The 20,421-nt window shown below is 48.4% G+C and overlaps 6 protein-coding genes across 8 annotated transcripts; 5 read left to right on the top strand and 1 right to left on the bottom strand.

The window, feature by feature from the left end:
* Positions 1–593: 593 nt before the first annotated feature.
* On the top strand, positions 594–1,568 carry L3040_001451 (uncharacterized protein; the record flags this gene model as incomplete). 2 transcript variants are annotated; one of them, XM_066156747.1, is made up of 5 exons in its annotated part: positions 594–638; positions 698–805; positions 898–1,146; positions 1,247–1,358; positions 1,456–1,568. In XM_066156747.1, 5 exons carry the CDS (start codon positions 594–596, stop codon positions 1,566–1,568), a joined length of 627 nt encoding a protein of 208 aa, XP_066012769.1. The 2 variants fall into 2 exon arrangements, with proteins under 2 accessions (XP_066012769.1, XP_066012768.1); XM_066156746.1 differs by having other exon boundaries at positions 686–805.
* A 1,581-nt stretch (positions 1,569–3,149) lies between these two features.
* On the top strand, positions 3,150–3,633 carry L3040_001450 (uncharacterized protein; the record flags this gene model as incomplete). Its single annotated transcript, XM_066156745.1, has 4 exons — positions 3,150–3,269; positions 3,328–3,430; positions 3,486–3,509; positions 3,605–3,633. The coding sequence occupies 4 exons, from the start codon at positions 3,150–3,152 to the stop codon at positions 3,631–3,633; spliced, it is 276 nt and encodes a 91-aa protein (XP_066012767.1).
* Positions 3,634–4,719: 1,086 nt separating this feature from the next.
* Positions 4,720–6,281, bottom strand: L3040_001449 (uncharacterized protein; the record flags this gene model as incomplete). Its single annotated transcript, XM_007293006.1, has 3 exons — positions 4,720–4,918; positions 4,967–5,769; positions 5,826–6,281. 3 exons carry the CDS (start codon positions 6,279–6,281, stop codon positions 4,720–4,722), a joined length of 1,458 nt encoding a protein of 485 aa, XP_007293068.1.
* Positions 6,282–6,627: 346 nt separating this feature from the next.
* On the top strand, positions 6,628–8,130 carry L3040_001448 (uncharacterized protein; the record flags this gene model as incomplete). Of its 2 annotated transcripts, XM_066156744.1 has the most annotated exons (2): positions 6,628–7,229; positions 7,399–7,435. In XM_066156744.1, 2 exons carry the CDS (start codon positions 6,628–6,630, stop codon positions 7,433–7,435), a joined length of 639 nt encoding a protein of 212 aa, XP_066012766.1. The 2 variants fall into 2 exon arrangements, with proteins under 2 accessions (XP_066012766.1, XP_007293067.1); XM_007293005.1 differs by having other exon boundaries at positions 6,628–8,130.
* Positions 8,131–10,215: 2,085 nt separating this feature from the next.
* L3040_001447 (uncharacterized protein) lies at positions 10,216–12,244 on the top strand (the record flags this gene model as incomplete). The annotated part of the gene is made up of 5 exons (XM_007293004.2): positions 10,216–10,339; positions 10,543–10,995; positions 11,050–11,846; positions 11,894–12,144; positions 12,235–12,244. The coding sequence occupies 5 exons, from the start codon at positions 10,216–10,218 to the stop codon at positions 12,242–12,244; spliced, it is 1,635 nt and encodes a 544-aa protein (XP_007293066.2).
* A 5,805-nt stretch (positions 12,245–18,049) lies between these two features.
* On the top strand, positions 18,050–18,532 carry L3040_001446 (uncharacterized protein; the record flags this gene model as incomplete). Its single annotated transcript, XM_007293002.2, has 1 exon — positions 18,050–18,532. One exon carries the CDS (start codon positions 18,050–18,052, stop codon positions 18,530–18,532), a length of 483 nt encoding a protein of 160 aa, XP_007293064.2.
* Positions 18,533–20,421: the final 1,889 nt, after the last annotated feature.

Here is a 20,421-nt window from a genome sequence, read left to right as displayed (position 1 = left end):
GTAGTAGATGTACAGACCGAGAGTAAAATCGCCAGTCCTGCCGTTGCCGGGGGGTAGAGAAGGGTAACTTACTCCGTAGAGAGAGATTGAGATGGATTTGATTCATGGCAAGCCAAACTACCGGTACTACACTATAGTCGCTAGCTGGTTCACGTGACTCTGGCCGATTGCAGAGCCATGTTGAATGTGTCGAGTGCCCAAGTGCCCAACCGCCCTCTTCGTTGATCGATCGTAACTTACCGGCGCCATCCGCCACCCGCCACCCGCCACCCGCTACCAGTTGCCCCCCGTGCGACTGAAGCATTGCAGAAAATGCGGTGGCTGTACTTCGTACCTCTCGCGATCTTTAAGCCTATTAAGCGCGGCGCGGATCGGACCAACTAAATTCCTCTTGACGTCTTTGATATGGGGAAAGGCTTAATACGATGGCTTCTGGTCGAGCTTTGAAGATGCATACATCAGTCATGGATCAAGGCGTCAAACGTTGGTAGTTCAATCAACGAGTCGGTCGGGAAATTCTTTCGTGGTGTCGTCCTTGTCGTCGTCGTCCTTGCCTATTATTCGCTTTCTTGACGAAGGTTCATGCTGAGAAGATGAACGGCTATCCGAGCGAAAACCAGCAGCGGAATCTACAGCAGGTAGGTCGGCCCGCCAAGAGTCATTTGCATGCGTGACTGACTGACAGCCGTTTTTTGAGATGCAAGATGCTGCCGCAGCTGGAGGGCAGTATGGAGGGGACTCGAACATATTCAGTCAAATCAAGGACTTGTATGCTCCAAGCGGTATTGATGTGCTGAACATACTGGTACGTTTTCTGCAGCAGCTCTGGGTGCTGGCTCAAGCCGGATCACCTCTTGCTGCCAGGCAGACTTGTAGCTAAGATGTGGTCACCTGCAGTTGGCAGTCAAATGTCGGCCAAATCCCCAAATCGACATCGGCAACATCGACAGCGGCGTTGCCCTCGTCTTGTGCGATGCCGATGATCTTGACAACCCTATAGTCTACTGCTCTGAGCCCTTCATGTCGCTCACCGGCTACGACTCCGCGGACATCATAGGAAAGAACTGCCGCTTCTTACAGCACCCCCCTGGCCAAAAGTGTGCAGATCGAGATATCATTTCCACCAACTCAGCCGCAAGGAGGAAGGTAAAACATAACAATCTCCACGGCATGGAATCGCAGACCAGGTTTGTAAACTTTAGGATAGATGGTTCAAGGTTCAACAACATCTTGACCTTGATACCAGTCCATTGGGAGGGGAGGAATTACATCGTCGGCCTCCAGGCAGACGAGGGGAGAATTTACCGATAAGGCTGTTCTGATCGCTTCTATGCGTCGGTCTTACGTTGGCGCACGTGGTATGGGCACCAGTGTTTACAGTTTACAGTACCATCGGCCTCCACTTTCATACCCGAGTGGTACCTTGACTAGACATCCCCGCTGATCGAGTCCCAGAGAAAGCCGAACGACTTCTATTCGACCTGTCGCTGCGACACAAATACCTTACGTATTATAAGAGCATCAACGCACGGATTTCTATAAACAGAACCCCCACCCGCCATGAATAAGGGGCATGATCCTAAGGGTGGCACGAATAGATTTTGACTGCGTTTTGACTCGTGCCAGCCTTAGGATGCTGCCCTCAGACCCTGTATATATAAAGTGCAAAGTACAAATGCAGAATGCTAGGGCCAGTACCCCAGGTTATCGTGTCCGGTTTGAAAAGTGTCCGATTGCCTCAGGCACTTGAGGCACGTAAAGTGTAGGCTTCGGCTATCAAAAGGCCTTATCAAAATGACTAATCAAAACGAGCGTTATTTCTGATAACCGAAGACTCATGCACTAGCATATCAATACATTCAGGTCTGCAAGACAGTATATCTACAATATATAACTTATGGTGCTGTCGACTCTTGGGATTGATACAAAATCAGCGTGAATACTAGACTAGGTAGGCTTGAAATCAATAACAAAGCTCTTTCCACCGACCATTCCGTGCTCAGCTTACGCTCTAACCGCCAGCTTTTGTTTCTATTGCAAGCAACTCTACCTACGGAGTATATCAATAGGTAAAAGGCATGGTACCATACTTTAAAGCGGAGTCCATTTGCAAAAGCTCCAATCAAGCGCGTTCACGATCAAATAAATTTGGTGTCAACGCGATAGCCGAAGTGCCTCAAGTGCCTCAGGCCATCAGACACTTCAAAAAAACCCGACGTCTCAAACGGGCACGCCCCCATGGGGGAGGCTCAGGCGATTACTCGGCAAAAATCCTGTGCATATACGTAATATCAAGTACATAATCGATATGATTGATAACAGCTTACGACCAAGAGCTTCCCACTCGGCATACCGCGCTCGTGTAGTTCATTCAAGTGATCTTAATAATCCCTTTCTAAATAAAATATGAAAGTATAATTTCGCAGGGCTCTCAACGGGGCATTGAACCAATCAACGGATTCAGCCTTGAAGTGTATCTTTAGGTAAGTATTTAGTCTGTGCAGTAGGAGTCAACAAGGCTTTGAGCCATGCAGAAACCACCGCTTTTCGATTTATGGGGCCAAACAGGATCCGTCTTTTATTTAGAGGGGGGGGGTATAAGGTCGATTCCGTTAAGTTGCACGGACCAGACCTTACTACTTTTTAATCTCCTCCCTTCCGTGTTTGTACAATTATTTTACCAAGCGTTGTATTTGTACTCTCCCCCCCCCCGTGAATAAATGTCGAAAGTATAATTTCGCAAGAGGATCTTACCAAGGCTTAAACCAATCAACTTATAAGGATTCAGCTTTGGAAAGTATCTTTGAGCCAGGATTTAGTCTATACAGTGGAGTTGACAGGGCTTTGAGCCATTAAGAAACCACCGCTCTATGATTTATGGGCCCAAACTGGGTCCGACATGTATAAGCTTTGGGATCCGTCTCTTGGTACTTTATACTTAGATCCGACCAGGTATTAGCGTATGCTTGGGGTATTAATAAAGTAGATGGAATATGGGATCAAATCAGTTAAAGAAAGATATTACTTCTTGCACCTCACTTCAAAATGAACTCGTAAACCTCTTTCTCAATCTTTGTTTTGACATGCATATTCCTCGTCGTCAGCTCAACCTCTAGAACTACTTCAGATATCTGCAAACACGAAGTACGATGCTACGATTGAAATCTGTCGGCGCGATCTTGCTAGCCCTGAGCTTTCTCTTTAACAGAGCTCAAGGAGATCCCTCAGAAAGTGAAAGAATAGTTATCGGCTATCGAACAGTTGACCCAGTGAGTTCCGCTTGATTTATACAATATGATAAGCCTATACTAATTACTCGAACTTTAGGTGGAAGCCGAGGAAATCAATGAGGACAATAAGCCAACCAGAGATCCATGGTACGATGGAGCTCGCGCGCACATCAATCAACTAGGAGACGGCTTGTACCTAAGTTAGTTAATTTGTATCTATCGTCACCTATCACGCTAAGCTAATCATCCAAATAGCACAAAAACCTGCTAGCTGGGCAGGTAATCCACATATAAGAAATTGGTATTGTGTTATTAAAGCGGATAAGACTAAGTTTGCAGAGGCGCGCAAGATATTCATCCCGGAATATTTTCAGGTCATGAGTTGGTCCGGTATTCGGGATAGAGTGTTGTGGCGCGGGGGCGAAGAACTTATCGTACACTATATCAAGTATAATATACCAGAAGACCCCGACAGAGTGCTACGCTTCGCATGGATCTACAATTCCAGTTCGGACTTGCAGATGCTAATTCCAAGCGATTTTTTAAATGACGATGAGTTGGATTTTTGGGCTAAATGCTTTGAAACAAAGGAAGAGCTGCTAGCCCATTCGAGCGAATTTGTTGATTGGGAGAAATGGAATATTGAAGGAAATCTTGGACCACCGAGCCTTGAATCTTTCGTTCCATGGATAAATGATGTTTGAAACATCATTTGGCTTTATTTGTAACATTATCGGAAGGGAGCAGCTCGTCAATAGAACTTATCTACAACTATTATCTGCTGCAAATATAAGTACAGAATGCAGAGTGCAAAGTGCAAAGTGCGAGTCCAAAGTCCAAAGTCCAAAGTCCAAAGTCCAAAGTCCAAAGTCCAAAGTCTAGAGTCTGTATATTGTATAGCCGCATTCTACATCCCTTTAATTCTGCATTCTCTCCGTATCCTATATCCTCTGCGTTCTGCATCCAGAAGCAGGCGTTCTGGGAGGGAGACGCGGTATTGTGATTTCAAACGTCTCGTGTGGCTCGCGTGGAGCCCTTGAAGATCGGTGAAGGAGGCTTGCGCTATTGCTCGAAAGAGAATCTTTAGCGATTGGGAAGAAACGGCGTCGCACAGATCTGCTTGCTCTGTGGTTGTACAAGACCCAAGAAACGTATGGAAGTTAAGCGTGGCGCCAGTGCAACAACCACCTGTATATTTTAGTATTCGAGCCTTCACTTGAAGACTTGGGTGTACTTAATTTGTCTTCAGCATTAACAAACTATACCAAAGTTTCAGCTAGTAAGAAGGACGTAGTAAAGTGAAATCATGGAGGTTAAAGGCGTCAGATAAATGAATCATCGCGACTTTGCTTGGATTCTTGGACGCCCAAAGAGGCTGCGGACCATGAGCGCAAGCTATGGATTATCTCATGCAAAGGCGCTGCTCTATTCTCCGCCATATCTTACAAAAGCAAATATGCATTGAGTCATTCACCAATGATCTTTCCATTTATGCGCGCTCGCTGCCTCTCAGCCTGACTGCCTGGCCGTACTTTTGGAGCTTCGTAATAAGTTGATCACCTTGCTTGACAACATCGGTATATTGCTTGTTCTTATCATCTGGGCGGTTAGTCTCGATGATGCCCTTTCCAGTCACACGATCAATGGTACATGGGATTCGTTCGGCGGCGATGAACTTGGCCAAATCACTAAGAGGAGTCAGCATGTTAAGATCGGGATGAAATTGGTGAGCTCACCGATCTAAGAAGTCCACAGAAACACCAAAGTCATTAGCCATGCTCTCAAGACCAACGACACGGTAGCTTTGCAGCAATTGCTGGTAAGCACGAAGGCGCATTTCTCGGACGAACCATCCGCGATGCTCGTAAAGGTATCTATCTTGGGTGAGGAAGTTGACCTCAACAGCTGCAAGAGCTCCGAAGAATGATCGGTAGCTTCCAGTGTACAAGCTGCCAACCAGCTGTGCCAAGGGCGAGAAGTCAACTGCAACCTCAGCCTCAGGTTGGTCGCTTCCAAGTGTTGTGAGATTGACGGCAGTCTTGGCAGGTGTTGCCGAGGAAACTTCCTTCATCTCTTCATCTGCACCAGGACCAGCAGATAGAGCTCCGGAGAGAGCCAGAAGCTTATCCTCTCCATCACCAAGAATTGCCTTGATTTCAGGCGCATCAACAACCTTGGACTTGAAATCGACACGCTTAAGCGACACAGATCCTGCCAAGACTGAGTAGACGACCAGCGAGGAGTAGCTGCACAGTTCGTAACTAGTAAATGTAGAAAGACTGTCGAGGAGGAGAGGAGCAGCCGCAGAGTATGACCGGACGGTAAGGAGATGAAGACCTTGGTATGCCTTCAGTCGATTTCTGCGATCCCAGTCTCCACCACTCTCAACCAGTGTCTTCGCCCGATCGACATGCTTCTTAACAAGCATCTTGTCTCCGTAGAAGAGTCCCATCCGGATAATGGCAAGCACAATGTCGATCTTGGTTCCCAGAACTCCGGTCTTCTCGAAAACCTCCTCATACGCTGCAATTGCACGATCCTAGAGTTGCCGCATGTCAGCAGGTTTTTCTTGATTCCCAATCACGCTTTCCATACCTTGTCACCGACTCGTGCCCAGAACTCTGCCCGCTTCCCTCTTGCAGCTTGAACTTCCGTCTCTCCAGCCTTCTCTGCGGCCTCTTCCTCTTCCTTCTTGAAGCCTTCTAACTCCTCGTCGTTCTCCTTCTTCAGCTTCTCATACAGAGACTCGTCCCATGGCAGATCAACTTTGGGTATCGAGTGCTTGCTTGCCACCAGGCCAGCCGCGCTTGGTTTGCGTCCCAGAGGCTTGGTTGACTGTGAGGAGCTGACACCGCTCTCATTTAGGATACCTTCTGTCGGATGGGCCAAATACCGGTAAAGCGGTGCCATCTTGTGCTCGGTGATCGCATCTTGGAGGCTCTTCAGAGACAATTGCTGGACTGGTTTCGGCGCAGAGGGGTTGGTAAGAGTGAAGATGTGTTGAGCAATGGGAAGGAGAGGGTATTTCGCATACTGGGGATCGGAGCCCATCTTGACCGGAGAGAATACTATGATGGTTGAGATTCTGTTTGCGTAGAGTTGAAGCAGGTCTCGAGTTGAGGAACGGAGGTTGTAGACCCATTCATTGATCTCACTTGTAGAGCTCCCATTTTAGGACTAGCTTGCCGCGCGTTGGTGGGCCTGATTCTGATTCTGATTCTGGGGCTCTAGCTACGCGAAGCTACCGGTACCTCTTCTACATTTTGGCTTCAGCCAGATCCTTTGGTCACCGGCGCACCACCCAAGACGGAACCGGGTCGCCTTATTACCACCTTACACCTACAGAAAAGGGTCAAGGATATTCTCCTCTCGATACCTACCTACCAACGCTGCAACAATGGCCGGGAGGGCGCACGAGCCGTCTCCTGTCGATGACCAGCCTCTTCTATTCAATGCCAACAAACTCGAGCCAGCGAAAAAGCGCAGACGCTCCCGATCGCCTTCCAATCCTACCCCAAAGCGTCAAGATAATCGTTCAGACTCTAGAAGAAGATCACCTTCGCCCCGACGAAGATCTGATTCCCCTCCTGCTCGGAAGCAAAAGCGGCCAGGTCAGCGCGCCCGAATCACTGATGCCGAGCGACAGCATATAAAACAGAAGCAATTTGAGCGCGAGAAAGAGTTGGAAGCGATAGCCGCCCAGCAAGGAATTCATGATGCCGTTAAGCAACATTACAATGCGGTTCCAGAGCGAGGCCGAGATTGGCGCAAGACAGACAGTCGTATCAAGGGTCTTCGAAGCTTCAACAACTGGGTCAAGAGCACAGTTATTCAGAAGTTTTCCCCGGCAGAGGACTACTCTCCTCCAACAAAAGAGCGCGGAGGCATGAGCTTCGATGAGGGCTCAGCAAACACTCAAGGCCTACTGGTGTTGGACATTGGATGTGGCAAGGGAGGGGACTTGGGAAAATGGCAACAGGCACCGCAACCGGTTTCATTGTATGTTGGTCTAGACCCAGCAGACATCTCGATCGACCAAGCCAAGGAAAGATACCGACAAATGTCTAGCCGTGGTGGGGGAGGGCGGGGACGTGGCAGGGGGGGTGGTAGAGGAGGACATAACAGCAGACCACAACCACCCTTGTTTGATGGCGAATTCTACGTGCAGGACTGCTTTGGCGAGAGCATCGAAAAGATCCCGCTGATTCGAGATGTTGGCTTCGATGGGTCTGGAGGACCATCGAGATTTGGCGGAGGTGGATTCGATGTTGTCAGCATGATGTTCTGCATGCATTACGCCTTTGAGAGCGAGGGAAAAGCCCGCCAGATGCTCAAGAATGTCGCAGGAGCTCTCAAGAAGGGCGGCAGATTTATCGGTACCATACCGAACTCCGACGTTCTGAGTAGTAGAGTGGAACAATTCAACGCCCGCCAGGCTCTCAAGGAGAATGACAAAGCTAAGCAAGATTGCGAGAAACCCGAAGACGAGAAAGACAAAGCTGACGAGGGAGAAATCGAAGAAGGCGAGGCGGAAGCTAGTGCAGAATGGGGCAACGACATCTACCGAGTACGATTTCCAGGCAAGACTCCAGCAGATGGCATCTTCCGTCCTCCGTTTGGATGGAAGTACAATTTCTACCTACATGAGGCCGTTGAGGAGGTTCCCGAGTATGTGGTCCCATGGGAGGCTTTCCGTGCTATAGCAGAAGACTACAACCTCGAGATGCAATATCATAAGACCTTTGACGAGATCTGGCGAACGGAGAAGGATGATGAGATCTTGGGTCCGTTGAGTGAGCGCATGGGTGTTCGAGAGAGAGGCCGTGGATCATTGCTGGTGAGCGATGGGGAAATGGAGGCTGCCAGCTTCTACGTCGGCTTCTGCTTTTACAAGGTCTAAGGGTTGCTCAAACATCTGACACTGCATTTTCGGGAGTTTATGGGTCATCGTATGGATGGAGATCATGCTCATGGGCTGGATGGGGAACTGCCAGCCACTTTATGGCGTGTATTATTTCATGGAATTTGCCATCATTGGGGAAAGTGGTTGGAATCTAGGCTCCTCACCATGGACATGACAGAGGAAATCTACAGAATTCTGCATGCGTCTAAACATGTCACGAACTGACAGAATAGCCTCGCTGAATTCTCATTGTCGAACGAAGTACAGAGCAACATACCTTCCATTTTGTCATAGGCTGCGGAAGTTTCGACTTATAAACTGCAATGTTGATACTATTAGTAAGATCAGCTGACAAGTAGCAGAATTCTTACATATAGCTACTGGTGGTCCCGATTTCGCCTCTCCGAAAATGACCAGAAGGTAACATGGACGAAAAGTGAATCAAGCGCTAGTCGGCAGATCCAAACGCGTAAATAAGTCAACTCTACGCGTAAAAAAGTACCACGCGATACCTTCCATCAAAACACGCCCCGGATACTTTTGTCAAAACTACTACCAGTCGTCCAACGCGGCAGGTACGCACCCACCCACCCAACCACCCACACTCAAGCCAGGCGCACAACAACGAAAACCACGCTCGCAAGCACACCCACACACCCCTTTCTCTCACCAGACGCAAAAAAACACACACACAGAGAGAGAGGCGGACAAGCCACGACCAAAGATGTGCACCCACACCTACCGGACGTACCTGCAATGCCTGCACCGCCAATGGGTGTCCCTCGAGACGTGCTCCACCCCGGACAAGTGCGGCGAGAGCTCCGCGTGGCTCCCCACCCGCAACCTGCAGGATCGACCGGGCTGGTGCGCGTCGTGCATGCAGACGAAAAAGGTTGAGGTCAAGGGACGCTATACGGTTGTGCGGGGGTATGGGGGGTATGGGGGGTATGCTGTTGATCGGGAGGGAGGGGAGGCTGGTGAGCTGTGAATTGTGAATTGTGAGGCGGGCAGGGATTCTGGGGAGCGATTTGAGGGGGAGGTTGAGATAGTTGTTAGGGTTTGAGGGAGAGGCTGGGAGAAAAGGACGGAGCGGTCTGCTTTGGGTTTTGCGATTTGGCGGTTAGCATACAAGAAGCGTATGTATCGCGCAGGGGGTCATCACTTGACGACAAATTAATTATTTCGGTATCGCCCATCTTTCTTTCGGGGAACTCGAACATATTCATTATGAAAAACGGAACGTGAGTCTGCGGTACCTGGAACGAGGGCTCTCGACCGATTAGACGATGATCAAAGCAGCTCGGCCAAGCGAGTCTCGAAAAGTAAACAAGCTATATTGATTTAGCTCTTTCGTTTGGAAATAAGCAGTTTCATCTAATGATCTATAAAAATTTGACTTCACTAGGTCAGCACGTAGTCAAAGACGTACGATGTAACTGCCTGACAATTCGCCGACCTGTAACAGATAGAGGTCCACTGGTCAAAATTGCCAAGCGAGATTTTGTCAACAAACAGCTGAAAGAAGAGCATCTGTGCATAAACAGGAGGACTAGGATAGTGGCAAATTTTTGCACAGGTTCCGTAAGAAAAAGATAAAGGTTGAGAGCAACATGTTTGATCTGATTTCTTTGGGGCGCATTTGCAGTGACTTTGAAGTGGTTTCCTCTCGCCCAAGGGGGCCAACGTATCTTAGCACCAAGTTGAGCTCAACGTACTCCTAGAATACCTAGGTAAGCGGCTAGCCCTGAACGACCCCAATTCTGATACGTTGAAACGCTAATGTTGACATTGCTGAGTACATGTCAACATGAAGTCGAAAAGATGAGCGCAATTATACTCGGGATCCTGACTCGTGACTCGTGGTGGCATTGAAGAAGGCAACTACCGGTACCGGTACGTATCAGACCCTTTCTGGGTCCTCACCGCCTGGAGGAAAAAATGTGCTTAGTAATCAAATCGTCCGGCAGAATTAGGCTGATACTTAGTGAGGCACTCGGTCTGTAAACCTTAATTCCTCACCTGCCGTCTCCACTCCACTCTTTCCGCGATGAATCGTTCTGGCGTTCTGATGTTCTGATCAGCATGGCTGCCCTCAATGCGTCATTATCTCTCTCGTCCAGGCGCCCAATGATCCACCGGCTGCCCTCTCTCCGCTCGCAGTCATATCGCCTTGGCCGCAAATGGGCATCACGTGCACCAACCTCAGGTACGTGGGATGGGTGATAGCCCATGGATGATGGATTTAAGTATTTCCTTTCCTTTGCTTGGCGCGGGGTCATGGTCCACTTTTTTTTCCCTATCTTTGCCACGCCGTACGAGTGAGGGGAAAGAGCAAAATTGATAAAGTATGCCATGCCGGCCGCTGGGCAGTACTTAGTTGTGACTACCTTCTGACTTTTTTCTTCCCAGAAGATTCTCAACCCTACCATCAACACCACCACCACCTCCGCGCCATGTCGTCCACCACCCGTCTCCGAAGCTTAAACATCAACAACGTCAATCCGCATATCGTGGAGGCTAAGTACGCCGTCAGGGGAGAACTGGCTGTGCGGTCGGAGGAGTACAGAGCAAGACTGGACAAGGGAGACAAGAGCCTGCCCTTCGACCAGGTCATCTCGGCAAACATCGGAAACCCCCAGCAGCTGGACCAGAAGCCGATTACTTTTTTCAGACAGGTCTTGAGTCTGGTGGAATACCCTCCGTTGCTGGAGAAGGAAGATGTGCTGCTCAATCAGTTGGGCTACAAGCCTGATGTTATCGAGAGGGCGAGATGGCTGCTTGAGACGGTGGGATCAGTGGGTGCATACAGTGCAAGTGCTGGGGCCCCAGGGATCAAGGAGAGCATCGCAAAGTTCATTGAGAGTGGGTTCAATACGTCCTGGGGGCTCTGTGCTATCTTTGCTAATCACTCATCAGGACGAGACGGCTTCCCAGCAGATGCGAAAGACATCTACCTCTCGGCAGGTGCCTCCTCAGGAGTCAACACTCTTCTGCACATTATGGCCGCTTCGCCCAATACGGGAGTTCTAGTCCCTATCCCTCAATACCCACTCTACACCGCTTCTCTCGCCGTCCTCGACGCGAAGTGCGTCCCCTACTACCTAGACGAGTCCAAGGGCTGGGGAACAGATCTCGAGGCTATCAAGGCCGCATACAAACAAGCTGTGTCTGAAGGGACCGACGTGCGCGCGATTGTCATCATCAACCCTGGAAACCCCACGGGGGCCAGTCTCTCCGCCGACGATGTCAAGGCTGTCATTGAATTTGCGGCCCAGGAGAAGCTTGTGCTGATGGCAGACGAGGTCTACCAAACAAATGTCTTCAAAGGCAAATTCCACAGCTTCAAGCGCATCTTGAGAGAGATGCAAAAGGCGGACTCGGAGAAGTACAAGAATGTGGAACTTGCTTCGCTGCACAGTATTTCCAAAGGTATGGTCGGCGAGTGTGGTCATCGCGGTGGATACTTTGAGCTCTGTGGCTTTGACCCAGAGGTTGTTGAGCAGATCTACAAGTTTGTATCGATCAGCTTGTGTGCGCCAGTCGTCGGCCAATGCTTGGTGGAGATGATGGTTAACCCTCCTCAGGAGGGCTCGCCAAGTTACGAGCTGTACAAGCAAGAGTATGATGGCATCTTTGCTGGCCTCCAGAAGAGAGCTACTGCGCTCTACGAGGCTTTCAAGCAGATGGAGGGTGTTGAGTGTGACGAGCCTCAAGTAAACATATCTTAACTATTATTGGAGCTACTGCTAACCAATATCAGGGATCCATGTACCTCTTTCCCACCATCAACCTCCCTCCAAAGGTCATCGAAGCCGCCAAGAAAGAAGGTCGCTCTCCAGATGAGTTCTACGCTTTCCGTCTCCTGGATGCAACTGGAGTCTGCGTGGTTGCAGGATCAGGCTTCGGCCAGAAGGAAAATACTCTTCATTTCAGAACGACGTTCCTCGCACCAGGCACCGAGTGGGTTGGCCGCATTACCAAGTTCCACAAGGAGTTCATGAACGAGTTCAGGTAAGCATATGCCTGTTTTAGCATGCGAGCGATGGCAGGCATGTTTGTGGGTGCGATTTTCCTCTTCTTTTTCTGATGGCTGGCATGGAGTCCTGGTTAGATAACTCGAGGAGACGTCGAGATCTTATGGAGTAGATGTCTCATAAAAAGTCGATAGAATGGCAGGATACTCCCGTCTCGAAACCGTTGAATGATTGATCCTTGGAAAAAAACATGGCAAGCATGAAACGGATTTTTTTTTACTTTCTCCTCTCTCTCTCTGAAGTCATTAGAGAGTCTGGAAATTTTCCAAACCCGTCGTCAAAGTTTTCTCGCTCCCCCAGCCCCCCTACATCTCGTCTCTCGAGATTTCGACACGGCATCACAGGCGGTCGTTAAGAACTCGACTCTGGAAAAAACCAAGTAGACCAGTTGCTCAGCAGTCCTGAACCTAAGATGGGCGGGTAAGACAAGCTCCAACACTCGGCGCAGATCCGGCAGCTACATACATATGCAGTCTTGTATACTTTTACTTCTCGTTTCGTCTGCTTCTTCTCTCCTCTTCCAATTGAAGGTGTGATAACTCTTGCATGGGACTTTCCCTTTTTTTCAATCTATATATATATATATATATATATATATATATATACTTTGCTCTTCTTTTCTTTTTCCGTGTGATGGATACGAGAAGAACGCTTGCTGAGGGTGGGTAGGTGGGTAGGTGGGTCAGTTTGGTAGTTTGGGTAGCTCGGTAGATAGGTACACGGAAGCAGATCTAACTCCGAAGCAAGATGGAATGGATGAATATCAATCGATGAGAGGATAAGAGCGAGATGATGGAGTTGTGAGGAGGAGGAGGAGAGGAGTGGGGTTTTGGTGAGCCTGAGTCCTATTCTCGAGGAGAATATGACGATGGAGACGATGGGGAGATTTAGCGCAGAGGGAGAGGAAAGGGGGGGGTTCCCGAGTTCCCACTCTATTCTACTCTTTCTCTCGCTTACATTATTTTTGCTCTTGGGTTTTGCTCTTCTCGTTTCTCCTTCCTCGCGTGACGTTCTCAAACTATCCCCTCCTATGTCAATCATCTTTTAGAGGTTCTTTTTTTTCTTTGATTAACTGTCATAAAAGGGTATGGTCGGGTGTTTGAATAATCGACGAATAATAGTATTACCGCTTCTTCGTCCGCTCTCATCGCTAAAGAATAATAATGAAAATTGTTATTGAAAAAAGCTGCAAAAAAAAAAAAAAAAAAAAAAAAAAAAAAAAAAAAAAAAAGGCCAAAACCCAACTGGAAACTCATACATTATGAGGTTCCAGTTTACAAACCTAATCGAATAGGTTTTCCGGTGATGGTTGTCGCATATGGGCTTCACGAGAATCTACACCAACTGGATAGGAACCTGGAGTTCAAGCCACTAAGCTATCACCCCGAGTTCCCGCCAGTTGATGGAAGCCTGACGTGGAATAACGTAGAAGAAGTCGACGAAAAAAAAAAATTGGTGCGAAAAGTTGAAGCGAAGAAATTTAGTTCTTTACGCATAACAGGTCAGCTATATTATTATTCTTTTAAAGATATTCTCGAGTCATAGATCCTGGAGCTACAGGCTCGAGAGAGTGAAGAGATTTATCTATATATATACTTAAAATTGGGATCATTGCAACGGGATTCAGAGGCTTTCTGGGTGCCGATCAAAGTAGTCTCGAAGGCGAAGCGGAAGTGGTGCTCCCGTCTCGAATTGCGTTCAACGCGCGTACGGGTCTTGTTGAAGCCAGCCATGTGAGTTGGCTGTTTCGCTATTTCTATGCAAAGAGAGAGAAAACACATAATGGTCTAATCTTCCCGCACTGTTGTAGCTGAGGAAACACTTAAGGTCTGCCTGCTGTAAACAAGTTGTTGGTGTAAGCAAGTACTAAAACGTGCAAAAATAACCTTGGAATTTGGTAAGTGCAAACGAAATGTTATCCATAACTCTCTGATTTACCTCGCGAGATCGATCAGATATTTGAAATTCAAGGCTAACTCGAACGAGTGGGCAGCAGCAGCAGTAATGGTGATCTTCAGGTGGTTCTCGTTAAGTGATCGGCTCCTTATTATATCATTCGATCCCCACGTTCTTGTTCTAGCTCTCGATTGCGGGTGGTATTGGAAAGTTGAAAAAAAAAAAAAAAAAAAAAAAAAAAAAAAAAAATTGGGGCTGGCGCGCAAGGGGATGTGATGGTTATGGTGGTGGTTATGGTGGTGGTTATGGTGGTGGTTGTGGTGGTGGAGAATGAATACAGATTACAATCTACCTATTACCTAGCTCTACGGTTCTAGTTTCTATAATATTTACAATGGTATATTGTGTCCAAGCCGAAATGTGAGATTATGCGCCGCGGAGAGATAGAGAGAAAGGGAGGAAGAGAGACGACATTCAAAAACAAAGAAGCAAACGTCCACAATGCCCCGGGGCCCCAACGCCATGCATGCAGAACTCCAGAACCCCCACCTTCCCCCTGATGTCACAACATGAAGTAAAATATTAGAGAGCCATCATATTCGAGACGTCGGACTCGGTAACATCCGTCACGGTCGTCGGCAGCACCCCTTCTTTGCCAACTTCAGCGACCGGTTGCAGCTGATCAGTACCTTCCCTCTGCGCTCCAAACTCCAGATCGTTCCGTTGTTCGTTTTCTTGGGCGATATACTGGCCCTGCTTCTGATACAGCCTGGAACGGTCAAACAAGCGAGAAAGTCAGCAAGCGATATTCTTTTTGCATCGGTGTCTCACTCAAGAGCAGAGTCTGTTTTCCCCCTCCAAGGAGCAATCTGGGGAATCACAAAAGCTCTAGGGATATTTGAGAAAAGGGGGGGATTTGTGGGTTCTGCCTGACTGACCTATAGAAGTTCCACGGACCTCAGACCTAGGCTGAGGCGAAGATAACATGCAGCAGCGAAGTGGTGACCTTGAACCCGAAGGACCAGCGGGGCCAAAGGGTCCCGAAGAGGTACATAGTCACCATCGTCTCCAAGAGTGTGCCCGAAAAGGTGGCGATGCAAGATACCAGGAAGACCTTGCGCAAGAACTGATGGAAGTGGGGTAGACCCGGTAGAGGATGATAGAGACTCGAGGGAGGAATTCGGATATGATATCGAAAGCACCTATTATAATTGCATCAAGATCAATATACTGGTCTAGCGATAGAGAATAATTTGGCTCTGATAGCGAGACGTACCCCAGACTGTGCACAGCAGAAACTCAATGATTACGTCCGGCTCCTCGAAGTACATACTCGATATTTATAGCGATAGCTGCCTGTCCGATCATGATTGTACTGACTGTAGGATAAAGGGAATAAGCAATTGGTTGGCTAAGAATGCTTTAATAGGGAGAAGGTAATTTCTTGCAGCTAGTAGAGAAATATAAATAAGTAAGTGATGGGTTTCCTCTCTCTAACCTACCGCAAAGGCCTGACTTTTAAGCAGAAACAAGGCGAGAAAAAGAGAGGAGAAGAGAAGCGAGAAGAGACGATGCCGGAGAAGTCAAAGGAGATTTTCAAAAATTGAAGATCAATATAAATATGACGGAACTGCCAAAGTGTATAATGGTCTACGTCAAATCACAACTTAATTGATAGATGATCCGTGAACTGTGTTTTATAAAATACCGTATGCTAGACTGACCGATAGATCATATCTAGTCCCACGACTATTTAGTTTCCTGATTGTTCCAGAGATGGAAACTGGAATTGGAGTTGGAACTGAGCTATCAGATGAGAGTCATAGCACCTCTATCAAGGAAGGTGCCCTTAGATCGTCCGACTGGACCCTGGTTTGCGCAAATCGGTACTTCGAATTGTCTATATGCCCTATGTGTACACAAATTCTTGTGCTGATATATATATTTATATACACATATACATAATATAATTAAGAATGTGCATCCATCACACTTTATGTCTACGTCCAAGTTCCAAGTGATCGGTTCTAAGCATTAGCCTACTCGTCTATTGATACTTCTACATGTGTTACTGCCAGGTCCCCTTCTTGTATATTTGTCATTGATTGATTAAGTGGCCCTCGATGTCTGAGATTCGAAGTTTGGAGTCCGATGTTTGATGTTTGATGTTTGATTCAGGAGGGCTTGCCGTCAAAGATGATCTTCATTGACATCACTTATAGCTTAGTCGGAAAACCTTACTTATCCTTATTCCATGTACCAAGCTTTTCTGACGGCTCAGCGCCAAGCCGCTTGTCGACGTTCCTAAGTCCAATCCAATGTAAACAAACATCTTCTCTTCACCAAATTCACTCAACTACTTGTATTGTGTACACCAAGCTCGCAGAGCATAGATCGACCCCCTCGTATAATAAATAGCCAAATGTCATCCCTGGGTATACAAACCGCTGGTTCAGGAACGCAACCTTCACCAATACTTTAGCGGAGGGAGGCTTGATCGCTAGCTACCTTTGTCTTACTTTCTGCACACGATTTGCGGTATTTAACATATGCTTGTTACGAATCGATAGGAGCGGGTGGTTTATTGGACTGAACTGGTTTCTTATCTTCAGATTTCAATCCTGACAGGTGTCCAGAGTATGGCGTTTGCAAACATGACCCAGACCCGTGGGAGTGGCACGCGGCTTGCTGCGCGCCCGTGCTGCTCGGACCTACGGATACGTACAAAAGACCCCTATATTTCGGGAATCTAGCAGGCCCTTCCCCTGGCGCTAGAGCCTAGCAATGCTGCTGCGTTGTTGCAATGCAGAGGCTGCAGCAAAGCTACCTGTCTTATCGTTCGCCATCAAGGCTCCGGCTGCTACTCAACGGCTCGAATCATATACTGGGAAATCAACCACAATAAGATCCGGGATCGTTCTCCTAAAAAAAGTACCATCTATGTCCCCTATATCACTCTGCAAAGTTTAATATTTTTTTCTACGCATCTGTTTGGCTTCGATCGCTTCCCCGTCACGCGGAAGGGCTCTATTAATTTGCTCCGAGCTGATGGTAAAGCAGCCGTTAAATTCTCAACTTATATCTCAAGTATTCTTACCATTTTCTGTCCGAATTCGTGTTCCATTGAGGCTGCAATGGAGAAGCCCCTACCAGTTCATCTACTACTTCCTTGTGGAGCGGGTGTTCATCATACGAAGAAGCACACACTCGAGAATGAAAGACCGACTTTAATTGTTCAACTATTGTGGGATGCTAGGTGAGGAACAGCGTGTTTTATTTCTTGGCTGTCCCGACTAATCAATACTGCAGTCCCCTAGTTGCTTGTCATTGCATTGAACCTCTACTTGTAGGTGGTTTCGCCTATTCTTCTGGGTTCCTCGGCTACCACTTTAAATCGGTCTACACCAGTACAGCGGAGAGGATTCCGGAGACTTGATTCAGCACCCTTTCTTGAAACCAGTCAAATAAATCCCAAGTTTCTCTGCTGATATCATATTATGTAGCCGATTCGCTACCTATGAGGATGGAGCCTGTCTGATCGAGATCAAGCGTGTCGCTATGATCCCTCTGATAGCATTCGACATTCTCGTCAATGTAAATCAGACTTTGCCAGAAGACAAACCAATCTAATGTGTATAGGTCTACCTCACATCTCTTTTCCTAGTTCGACTCCGGTGTAAGTAAAATATTACGCAGCTCCCTCGTTTCTCAACTTGAATCGGAATAAGCGCTATACTCTTACAAAACCGATCGAAGCTCGCAAATTCGCACAGTCGCTTTGAGGATTTTCATCTGAAGCTACCTCACATTGACTTCCAGCATCGTGTAAGTTATTTCGAGCCCTCTCTCTGTCTATCTCTCCAAGCCTCTCTAATAAACACCAGAAATCTCACCGTCGCAATGGCACTGAAGGGAGAACCGGGCTGGATATGCCTCATGCGTTGCAACGTTGATAGTGCGTCTCTTTCATGCTCCTGAAATCCGTCATGGAACACTTACCTCAAGCCCCAGTCTTGTTCCGCGCCCTGGTCTTGCACTGGAACACATCCAAAGACAACGCCTCCACGCTCCCGACCCCGAACCCAGATCTCCTTCCCCGAGATAGCGACAGCAGCAGCAGCAGCAGAAGCAAGCCCTTAATGCCCGCCCGGCTCGTCCCCCGTTCCCCAATCGCCGACATGGAAGCGTGCCACCGTGGCCTGCGAGACCTGAGCCGCAAGTCAAGCATCACGACGATGGTCACGGCAAAAGGCGACGACGTGGAGCTGGAGAGGATGAGTGGCATGCGGCCGAACGTAGTGACTATCACCGTAGAGACGAACATCCAGCATCGGGAAGCTGGTATGAGAGACCTGGTGAGGCTGGAGAAAATATATGGCAGTGCCGCCGGCGCTGGAGACCTGGGGCTACAGAAAATGAGGGCTATGGCAAGTCGAGACGAGCTATTCTTGAGGAGGGAGAAGCGCTAGCATATGGCGGCTAGGAGGGGACGTGGATCTTAATGTATATATTCATAATATATATATATTGTATAGTAGTACACTTACTACTGGAACATGAGGGCGGCTGTATTGACGTTGGCGTTCGATCATGGTCTAGATTCCGGTGATGTACAACATACATACATATACATCTATGAGCTCGACAGCCTGGCCAAGAAAATTTAGCGAGCTCTTCTGCGAGAAGGAAAAACAAGGTGGATGCCACGCTCTGTTTACTTCTGCTCGGCTCGACATCGGAAGTGCCAGGCATGATCCAGATAGATATATATGTGTGTCTCTCCCGAGGACCTTCATCCAATCAGATGCGCTTCCATACTGTCGATCCCGAACTTCGATCGCCCACTTCTCGTACCCCGTAAAAGCGACCACTCACTCGCCAAACACACGGACAAGCGAAAAACAGCACGGCTCAGCTCGGCTCGGGAATAATCCATGTCGGCATCCACATCCACATACCATTCCATGGAACGCGTTCAATCAGAGCGCGTCCAGTACGGTATACGGGACGGAAATCATGGAATATGTACCTACCGGTCGGTCCCCTCGCTAAAAGGGATGACGTTTTTCCATGAGCGTGGCTGACGGATGTTCCTTCCTCGTTCTCGACAACCAAGCTCATCGTCAACATCATCATCAACATCATCAACATCATCAACATCATCCTTCAACCTCAAGTTTCCATGTGTTGATACCGTTCTATCTTTCGTTCTGTCAGTTACGCAACACAGCACAACGTAACACACGATACGACACAATACAATACAACACGACACAATACAACACGACCCAATCATATTACAATGATCACTGCCGTCATGCTAGAGCTGCTACAGTCTCGGGCACCACCTGCCCGAGCTGCCGACGGCCAACGGTGCACGAAGGATATCTGCACCGTCGAACAGTCCGTCTACGGATACTATCCCAACAAGCCCGTGACTCTCGTGCTGATTGTGCTCTTCGGCCTCTGCATGATCGCCCACATCTTCCAGGCGTTGAGGTCCCGGTCGTGGACATTCCTCGTCGCACTGGGGATCGGCTGCTTCGGCGAAGCCACCGGTAAGTCTTGGACTTCTCCGTATCCAGCTGCGGGATGATAGATGGGAGATGGGAGATGGGAGAAGTCCAATGCTGATCATGTGTGGACTGGTGAAGGTTATGTCGGCCGTTTGTTACTTCGAGATGACCCTTGGAGCAGATCTTAGTACGTTAGTATATATCTATACAACCCCAACCCCAAACTCAACCTTATGAATGTGCGAATCCTCGGACCTCGATGCTGACAACTTGGACGGTGATCAAGTCTCGGTATCCAGCTGGTTTGTCTGACGGTGGCACCGGCTTTCATCGCAGGCGGAATCTACCTCACGCTCAAACACGTGATTATCATCTATGGCTCCCGGTTCTCGCGCCTCGCACCGAGATGGTATACTTGGATCTTTGTATCCTGCGACATACTTTCAATTCTCATCCAGACGTAAGTGAAGTGCCGCGTCGTGAAGTGCAGTGGAGTGAAGTGGATTCACTCTCACTCTTACCCTCTTCCAAAGTTTCCTATGTCTCGCTAACGACCACTCCAAGATCGGGCGCCGTCATCGCATCCCGAGGCACCGGAAAAGTGACGACCGGAAACAACGTCATGATGCTCGGTCTCGTCCTGCAAGTCGTCACCCTCTTAATCTTCGGCCTCATGGCCGCCGATGTCTACTTCCGCATCCGCAAGTTCTCGGGCGAGCAGCAGCAGCACAGCAGCGATCAGCCCAACCACGCCCTCCGCGACTCCAAGCGCTTCAGGTGGCTCCTCATCGCCATCACCGTGTCCTACGTGGCCATCCTCATCCGTTGCATCTACCGGATTG

Source organism: Drepanopeziza brunnea (genome assembly GCF_022702325.1).
Source record: "Drepanopeziza brunnea f. sp. 'multigermtubi' strain 214-2 chromosome Unknown ctg2, whole genome shotgun sequence".
Taxonomy (NCBI): Eukaryota; Fungi; Ascomycota; class Leotiomycetes; order Helotiales; family Drepanopezizaceae; genus Drepanopeziza; species Drepanopeziza brunnea.
Note: the sequence above shows the minus strand (reverse complement) of the source record. Positions and strands in the feature narration are given on the sequence as shown.